This window comes from Musca vetustissima, unplaced genomic scaffold (genome assembly GCF_032173495.1).
Source record: "Musca vetustissima isolate MV318-11 ecotype Yass unplaced genomic scaffold, APGP_CSIRO_Mvet_v1 utg121480, whole genome shotgun sequence".
Classification (NCBI taxonomy): Eukaryota; Metazoa; Arthropoda; class Insecta; order Diptera; family Muscidae; genus Musca; species Musca vetustissima.
Window position 1 is genome coordinate 422 of NW_026883970.1, and position 9,835 is coordinate 10,256.

At 45.3% G+C, this 9,835-nt stretch overlaps 1 protein-coding gene across 1 annotated transcript; it reads left to right on the forward strand.

The window, feature by feature from the left end:
• Positions 1–2,628: 2,628 nt before the first annotated feature.
• On the forward strand, positions 2,629–8,225 carry LOC133330966 (uncharacterized; the record flags this gene model as incomplete). Its single annotated transcript, XM_061539363.1, has 2 exons — positions 2,629–6,981; positions 7,899–8,225. Coding segments are annotated over exons 1-2 (4,680 nt in total), but the record flags the coding sequence as incomplete, so codon positions are not given.
• Between the last annotated feature and the right edge of the window lie 1,610 nt (positions 8,226–9,835).

Consider the following 9,835-nt stretch of genomic DNA (forward strand, 5'->3'; position numbering starts at 1 on the left):
AACGGGTTGAGTTACAACCAAACTAAAAGCGCATATAGCGTTACGAAGACGTTCTAATAAGAATTACAACATTGATTCTTTGATTACATGCACCAAAAAGTTTTTTCAGTATGTAGGTTGAACACGCAAGAAGTGGAGAAAAAACGCTACAAAGCGACACTTGCCTGTTCGTCGTCTGCCCCCACAAAGCAGTATAGAATTTGCTTATTTGTTTAAATTATTATTTTTCGTTGGCTCTCCATTTGCTTATGTGATTGCCTTTTGCTTTTCGTTGGCTCTCCATTTGCTTATGTGATTGCCTTTTGCTTTTCGTTGGCTCTCCGCACAAAAGATCATAGAACTTGTCTATTTACATTGATAACATAGAATATCGCTGTTTTGGTTTTGTTGGGCTCTGGTTCTCCCTCTTTCTCTCTCGCCTCGCGACATATGTACACACACACAGCAGAACAAATACCGGTTTTGTGGTGACGCCGGGTAGAGACCGGAGTGTGGGGAGAGAGAGAGAAGGGGAATTGGGCACCTGCAAGAAGTTGGAAGTTTTTTAATTTATTATTCGTTTTATTATTGTCGAGAAGTTCATTTGTGCGCGAGCCAACGTCCTTTTTGAAGTTTTGTGTTAGCTAACAATAATAATAGCTAATAATCATAATACGAATATTTTAAAATAAGTGCCCCAGAAAAAACTGAATTGTTATTCTATAATTTTATACAAATAAAACATTGAATTATTTGTGAAATTCGAGATCGAAAGTGTTGGCTCGAGCAGCCTGTGTTTTGTTTTGGGGGATAAGCGCTGTGCGGCGAACAACGATTATTGTCTGTCGTCTCCCACTAGCCCGCAGGGGAATCTGCTTGTGCGCGCCTACGGTGGACTATCGAATTGACGGTGAAGAAGGTGCAGGTAGACTCGGCTGTCCAGGGAAGGAGTATCCGTGGTGGCCAGCCGTGGTAAGTTGGGTGATTGGCCCAAACATTGGTCCTTCGAGCCGGATAGGACAACATTGGTCCTTAGAAGCCGTTGAAAGTGAACAGGGAAGAAAAGGCGTAAATTGATAACAGTGAGTACACACATTTTTTATTGCAAAACTGTGTATTATTGTTAAATGTTGGCTCGGCTGTTGAACCCTTTTTATGAGGGAAACTTGGCAAGTTGTTGATTGAAAAATAGTGCATCAACTGGCATAGGTGATTGACACCTACGATACCGTTGATACGGTTTTTTGGCTCCCTTCCTTGTTGTTATTGTTGTGTGCTAAACCGGCAATTTTTTTGTTTGCCTGCACTTCTGATTTGTCTCGTTGGATATTTTATGTTCTGGGGAACATTGTTGTTGTTGGCTCGCTGCGTGTGCGCTGATGTTGCTGCTTTTATTGCGCTGCCTCTGTTGCGGTGGTGACGGCCTAACGTTTGACTCGGCGCGCTTGTATGCTTGTTCGCGCTGAGTGCCTTTGTTGATAATTTTTCGAGCTCTTGCATATTGTGTATGGTGTTTGCCTTGTTGTTGTCTCTTGTAGGCAAATAGCTCGTTAGAAAAGGAATACGAATACAAAGCCAAGGCAACGCTGGGACTTTTTTGATTTGTTTTTGCCTATCTCCACTATTGAATAAGGTGGTTGATGTGAACAAATTCTTGTTGGAATTTATGAATCTTTGTTTCTGTGGAGAAATATTGTATTGGCTCTCTGTGTCTCAACGTTGCATTTAACTCTGGGGTGTTTTTTGTTGAAAACACTGTGGCGGCCATATGTTAACAAGTAAAAGCATTCCCTTACATCATAGATCAACAGTTGGTCATTTGGACTATTTGATGTTTTGGAAGTTGAAACAGTGGTAATAGAGGAAATCAACGAATATTGTTTCAACGAATAGAATTATTTGGCTCAATTTGGTGATTCAAATAAAAATCTGTTGACAAAATAAAAGGAATTAATTTTGGAGAGATTTCTTTTGTATAATATTTTGGCTCAATTGGGAGACAAACAAAAACGATTAATTGTTTGACGATTGGGAATAAATGAAATAAATACTGGGAGATTTGGTCGATATTTTGAGTTAATTTTGGAGAACTGTTTGTCAGTACTGGCCATTCGTGTGGGAGAGAATTGACTCATTTGGAAAGGTTGACTTTTTCGAAGCATATTGGTGCGATTATTCGAGATTTTCGTACATTGTTGAATATTCTCGTTTGGTCTTTTGGCTCAAACATTGATTGGCTCCCTGGGCAGAAATTGTTGCTCTGTTCCGTGGGATATTCTCATTGGTTCTTTTGGCTCAAGGGTTTATTGGCTTCCTGTGCAGAAATTGTGGCTCTGTTCTGTGGGATATTATCATTCCTTCTTTGGCTCGTTGGGCATATGTTGTGGATTCGATTTCGTTGGCTCATTCTATAATTGAGATTGTTTGTGGCTTTACCATACTATTTGAGGCATTTTTGACAAGATTAGCTTGTTTGTTGGGAGAGCTGTTGTCGCACAATGGTCTTGAGATAACTTTTGTCGCATATTGGTGTGTACTTTTTTGCATTACGGAAATTTGGTATCATCCCCTTGCTATTGTTGTCTCGTGAATACGTTGATTCTTGGGATTAGATTATTCCGTTTTGTCTCACGGACGGGCTAATTAAAGATGCCAATGGAGGATTTTTTGCTACAATGTGATGAAATCACATCCTTTGAGGAGGATCTGGTGGCGTCGGATGCATCAATTTATAATGAGGCAGCTGTGGAGGCCGAGAGGGCGGAGCTGCAGAGGATATGGTCGGAATGGAGACATGCTTATAAAAAGTGCACGGAAGAGCCCGAATGTGCCAAGAAAAATAAGGAAGTTATCAAGACGAAGAAGAAGGCCGCTCATCAGAGTTATATAAAATGTACGAGTCTCCTGGGAGAGAGGATGGAGAAAGTAAAAGTTGTCCCGAGTACTGTCAGCCAAAGACCGTCGTCCTCCGTTGTGGTTCCTCCGTGTGATACGGAAGTTTTTGAGGGAGATTATCTTTCATGGCCCAGCTTCCGAGATCTTTTCACGGCTATCTACGCTACCAACAAAAAGCTTAGCCCGGTGGAAAAGCTCTACCATCTTTTCCAAAAGACGAAGGGGGAAGCAAGGGAAATAAATCGTCATATTCCCTTAACGGCGGAAGGATTCACGATTGCCTGGGATAACCTACGCAATCAGTATGAGAACAAAAGAATTTTAGTAAATTCGCAGCTGAGGATTCTTTTTAATTTGGCCCATTGTGGACAAGAGTCTGCTAGTTGTCTCAAAAAGTTACAGCGGGACGTGACCAATTGTATTACGGTCTTGGAGCTCTATAAAATTAACGTGAAGTCGTGGGATCCGATTTTCGTCTACCAGTGCTCTTCTAGAATGCCCAAGCTTACGTTGTCTCTATGGGAGCAGTCCATAGCAAATAGGACTGAGTTGCCTCGCTGGGAAGATTTAAACAAATTCCTAACGGATAGGTTTCACGCCCTAGAGAGTGTGGCGGACATAACTTCGGCGAATGGCGCGCAGCCAAGTCAAGTGTCTCGGCCGAAAGTAAGCCAATTCGACAAGTCGAAACAATTTAAAGTCCATCACACAAAGGTGAGCGAGACGAAGTGCAGTTTGTGCAAAGGGACACATACTTTGAAGTCTTGCCCGAAATTCCTGAGCATGGAATTCAGGGGTAGATTGAACGTGGTTAAGAGGGAAAATAAATGTTTAAATTGTTTGACTCATGGCCATAGAGCGTCAGAGTGTAAGGCGCAGGGTTGCCCCAGGTGTAAAGGAAGACACCACGTCCTTTTGCATAAGGACAAAAGTTCTCAAAATAATGGCCCGAGTGTGAATGAATCTCCCAATGTGTCTCATGTCGCTTCGTCGAGTTCGAATGTTGCCTCTAGTCCGACAACTTCCGCAAATGGACGAAATTTTCACACATCAGTCTCAAAGAGAACAATGCTTGCCACAGCGTGGATAGATATTTTGAAGGATGGGGCTTCATACAAAGTCCGCGCATTGGTTGACCCGTGTTCGGATGACACTTTTGTGTCCTCTAGGGTTCAGAGGAAGCTGAAGCTGCCCACTACTTCGGTCTCGGCGGATGTTTCCGGTTTAGGGGGTGAGCATCTAACTAAATGCTCAAAGGTTGCTTCAATCACGATTGGCTCGTGTAAAAATTCATCGTTTGCTCTTGATTTGGAGGCCTTCGTTGTCCCAGAAATCACTGGAGACATTCCCACTCAACCGTTTGATGAGATTTCGTCGGATCAACTGCCTGATTTGGATTTTGCGGATCCGAAATTTTATGAGAGTGCCCCAGTCGATGTATTATTGGGAGGAAATGTATATCCCATTATTTTGCTGAATGGCGTTAAAAAGGATATTCTTGGCTCTCTCTTGGCTCAGGAAACAGTGTTTGGCTGGATTTTGACCGGCCCAGCAACAAATTTGGTCGATCGCCAACGGGTCAGGGTTTCATATTGTTCGAGGGTTGATGTCAAAGATGAATTGACCAAGTTCTGGGAGATAGAGGAAGTTCCCAGAGTGCCTGTTGTCTCAGATGATGATCGTAAGTGTGAGGAAATATTCCTATCGACTACAATCCGTGGCCCTGATGGAAGATATGTAGTGGATTTACCATTCCGAACTGAGTTGCCTTTCTCTGTCTCTAGTAAATCTAGTCGATATGTGGCCCTGTCGCAATTTTTGCGTAACGAATTGTCATTGGCACGAAATCCCGAGCGAAAAGGGGATTACGATGAAGTGATTCTGGAGTATTTGGCTCTAGGTCATATGGAGAAGGTCCAGGGCTTAGTCGATTACAAGGACTGTTATTATTTGCCTCATCATGGCGTTTTTAAGCCCGAAAGCGCAACGACGAAGCTGAGGATCGTATTTAATGCCTCTTGTCCTTCGGTGGAAGGAAGGAGTTTAAATGATGCGTTGTATGTTGGCCCTACGTTGCAAAAGGACATTATTTCGTTGGTCCTAAATTGGCGCGTGTATAAATACGTCTTCAATGCGGATATAACCAAAATGTATCGTCAGATATGGGTAAATCCGAATCACTGGAGATATCAGCGCATATTGTTTAGACCTACCCCAGAGCATGAAATTGCTGATTACCAGCTAAAAACGGTGACGTTTGGCGTAAATTGCGCTCCTTATTTGGCCCTTAGGACGCTTCTAAAGCTAGCGGATGATGAAGAATATCGTTTCCCTGTTGGCTCTAGAATTTTGCGAAACAATATGTATGTGGATGACGCTTTGGTAGGCGTACATACTGTCCCGGAGGGGATAAAGGCTCGAAATTCATTGATTAATATTCTAAGTTCCGCTGGCTTCGAACTAAGAAAGTGGGCGTCGAATTCTAAGGAGATCTTGAAAGGTTTGGCCCGTTCTGATCTACTAAATGATGAATTTTTGGAACTAGGGGACAAAAGTTCGGCGAAAACGTTGGGCATTCGCTGGAACGCTTCAACGGATTCTTTTTATTTCGCGATGGACAAAATAGAAGAAAGAAGTTTTTATACCAAGAGACAGGTGCTTTCGATTATTGCCAAAATTTTTGACCCTTTGGGATGGCTCTCGCCCATAATTGTCACTGCGAAGATTCTTATGCAGCAGTTATGGTTGGACGATATTGGATGGGACGATCCTTTGAAGCCCCTTTCTCTTCTAAATTGGAAAGCCTTTGTCTCAAGTTCTGAAGGAATAGGACAGATTAGCATACCCCGCTGGGTGAAGTATTTCCCAAATAGCAAGATTGAATTGCATGGTTTTTGTGACTCATCAGAGTCAGCGTATGCGGCTGCTTTATACCTAAGGGTAGAAAGTGAAGGTTCTGTTGTCTCTAACTTATTGGTGGCTAAGTCCAAGGTTGCTCCATTGAAAAGAACTTCGTTGCCTCGCTTGGAGCTTTGCGGCGCTCTTCTTCTCGCAGAGTTGGTTGGTTCAGTTTTCCCGCAGTTGGATCTCCCTAAGGCCACTTTGACGGCCTGGTCGGATTCGACTATAGTTTTGTCTTGGCTCAAAAAACCGTCGTATAGTTGGACGACGTTTGTGGCCAATAGGGTGGCTGTAATCCAGGAAAAAATTGGTGATAATTGGCGTCATGTGCCAACGAATGATAACCCGGCAGATTTGGCAACCCGGGGGCGGACTCCTTCTGAGCTGAAGGAGGCTGTTTTGTGGTGGCATGGGCCAGACTGGCTCATACGGGACAGGAACGAATGGCCCACGTGTACATCGGTACCAGAAACCACCTTGGAGGCAAAACTGGTCAAGGTCCATCTTGCTCAATCTGCCATCCCAGATGAAGTGTTGGGAAGGTTTTCCCGTTTGTCGACCGCGGTTCACGCTATAGCATATGTGTTCCGCTTTTTCCGCCGGACGCACCCGTCTACAAAGAAGTTGGCCCGCTTTGAGTCTGACCGTTTGTCAGCAGAAGAGATAGTTTTCGCTCGGTACAGATTGATGTCAATGTCCCAGAGGAGTCATTTCCCCCAAGACTACGATTGTCTCAGCAAGAAGCTACCACTCGATTCGGGTAGCCCTCTGTTGTCCCTGAACCCGTTCCTTGACCGACACCAGCTTATCCGAGCAAACGGGCGCCTGGAGAACACGTTGTCTCTGCCATACGACGAGCGACATCCGATTATCCTGGCGTACAATAGCCGGTTCGCAGAGCTCTATGTGGACCACATCCACCGGCTGACCAATCACGGCGGCATTCAGTTGACTCTAGCCACGACGAGGCTTGAGTGTTGGATCATCCGAGGGAAGAATCTCGTGAAGAATCGCTACCGCAAGTGCGTCAAGTGCGTTATGGCTCAGAAAAAGCGCCAAGCTCAGCTCATGGCGGCTCTGCCTCCTGAGAGGACAACCTTTAGCAGACCATTTGCCACCTCGGGGGTCGATTTCGCTGGCCCATTCGAGATCAAAACGTTTAATGGTCGTGGCTGTCGATTGTCTAAAGGATACATCTGTCTATTTGTATGTTTCGTCACGAAGGCGATCCATCTTGAGCCTGTAAGCGATCTTTCCACTCCCGCTTTCCTAGCTGCGTTGTCCCGATTTGTTTCCCGACGTGGGTGCCCGCTCCACATCTATTCAGATAATGGGAAGAACTTTGTTGGCGCCGATCGAGAGCTCCGAGCGAATTTTGGGAAGGTTGTCTCTGAGCTGAAAGACGAAGCCGTCGTGAAGTACGGCTTCCAGAAGTTGGAGTGGCACTTCATCCCCGCCGCAGCGCCTCACATGGGTGGGCTATGGGAGGCGGGGGTAAAAAGCTGTAAAGCCCACCTGAAGAAGATGTCGGGGCAAGTCCGCCATACATTCGAGGAGTTTGCCACGATACTGGCCAGTATCGAAAGTTGCCTCAATTCGCGGCCTCTTAGCCCTTTGTCCCACAATATTGATGATCTCGGTGCACTAACTCCGGGACATTTCCTCATCGGAGGACCGTTGTTGGCCCCGGCGGAGCCAGAGATGTCCGAAAAGATGTCATTGCAAAATCGCTGGCGGCGGTTGAAGTTGTTGGCTCAGGAGTTCTGCCGGCGTTGGAAGTCCGAGTACCTCAAGGAGCTCCATAAGAGGACGAAGTGGAAGAGGTCTCAAAACGATCTGCAGTTGGACGATTTGGTTGTGCTTCACAATGACTCTATGGCTTCAAATGAGTGGCGGCTAGGTCGCGTCATACGGTTGTACCGTGGGTCTGATGGTAGGGTCCGGGTCGTGGATCTACGGACTCAGAACGGGGTTATCTCTCGCCCTGTTCATAAGCTTGTCTTGCTTCCTCGCCAAGACTAGGCGTAAACGTTCTTAGTCCAGCCAATGTTGTCCCATAACTCTCGCATCCCAGTTGTCTCGGTAATTGTCCCACCTAACTATCTTCCTGCTCTCTATTACAGATGGCCTATAACGAGGAGTATATGTGCCCCTTCTGTCATGCCCGCCACGGCTTGAGGAAATGTCGCACATTTCTGCAGATGACGCCCAACCAGAAGGCGGTGTGCGTAATGGTCCAGCAGTATTGTGCCAACTGCTTGGGCATGTCTCATCAGGCGACAGACTGTCCATCGCTCGAGGGGTGCAGAAGATGCCGACAGCACCACCACACCATGCTGCACCCCATTGCAGAGGATACACATGCCTGGTTAAAAATGACGGCGGAGATGTTGGTCCATATACCCGGCATCATTGATGTCCCCATTAAGGTTCGGGCATACATAAATCCAGTACGGACTAGAAGTTACATCCGATTTGGTGGTCCTCTGCCGGAGTATCGACCGGAGTTTGGTGCATCGGTTCGAGTGGTGATGACGTCGGTCCGGAACCGGGTTCTTACGTACACGGCAACCTTGAGAGTAGACCGAAGGGCTCCGAGCATAATTCCCCGCCGTCCCCTCGATTTACGCTGTCTTAAAGGGCTGTACCCTAAGGCAGAAGTGGCCGACCAATCTCTGTTTCGGCCTGGACCCATCCACCTAGTTCTGGGCAACAATGCCGCCGAAGGAATATTCATGGGGCTGCCGGTCTTCCGTCCTGATTTACCACATGCCCAGAAGACTATATTTGGATGGGCGTTTTTCGGGGAGGTGCCCCTCAACCGCGCTTAAGACAGCACCTTGATACGTCTACCTCATTTGGCTCATCCTGATTTGGTGCCACAACAAAGGCTGGATCGTTGGACGATGGAATCATTTTAAATGAATTATTATTATTTTATTAGTTTGCCCTAAGCAATTGATATTCATTTCCTGCCTTTTTCATCCTTATATTGCCCTTCAGAGGCATCCATATTTCATTTAATTTTATTTAAGTTGGGAACTAGTCCCAAGGGGGGGAGGATGAACACGCAAGAAGTGGAGAAAAAACGCTACAAAGCGACACTTGCCTGTTCGTCGTCTGCCCCCACAAAGCAGTATAGAATTTGCTTATTTGTTTACATTATTATTTTTCGTTGGCTCTCCATTTGCTTATGTGATTGCCTTTTGCTTTTCGTTGGCTCTCCATTTGCTTATGTGATTGCCTTTTGCTTTTCGTTGGCTCTCCGCACAAAAGATCATAGAACTTGTCTATTTACATTGATAACATAGAATATCGCTGTTTTGGTTTTGTTGGGCTCTGGTTCTCCCTCTTTCTCTCTCTCTTCGCGACATATGTACACACACACAGCAGAACAAATACCGGTTTTGTGGTGACACCGGGTAGAGGCCGGAGTGTGGGGAGAGAGAGAGAGAAGGGGAATTGGGCACCTGCAAGAAGTTGGAAGTTTTTTAATTTTTTATTCGTTGTCTCATTGTCGAGAAGTTCATTTGTGCGCGAGCCAACGTTCCTTTTGAAGTTTTGTGTTAGCTAACAATAATAATAGCTAATAATCATAATACGGATATTTTAAAATAAGTGCCCCAGAAAAAACTGAATTGTTATTCTATAATTTTATACAAATAAAACATTGAATTATTTGTGAAATTCGAGATCGAAAGTGTTGGCTCGAGCAGCCTGTGTTTTGTTTTGGGGGATAAGCGCTGTGCGGCGAACAACGATTACTATCTGTCGTCTCCCACTAGCCCGCAGGGGAATCTGCTTGTGCGCGCCTACGGTGGACTATCGAATTGACGGTGAAAAAGGTGCAGGTAGACTCGGCTGTCCAGGGAAGGAGTATCCGTGGTGGCCAGCCGTGGTAAGTTGGGTGATTGGCCCAAACATCCATATTATTTTCTTGTAATCATCCTAGCCACGAAGCATTAATTTTTTTTTTTTCAGAATAAAGTCATTGTTTGGCTCCATAAATGTACCTCTGGCTTTTCCATTTGATTGGTAAAACATTTTCCTTGTATAATCT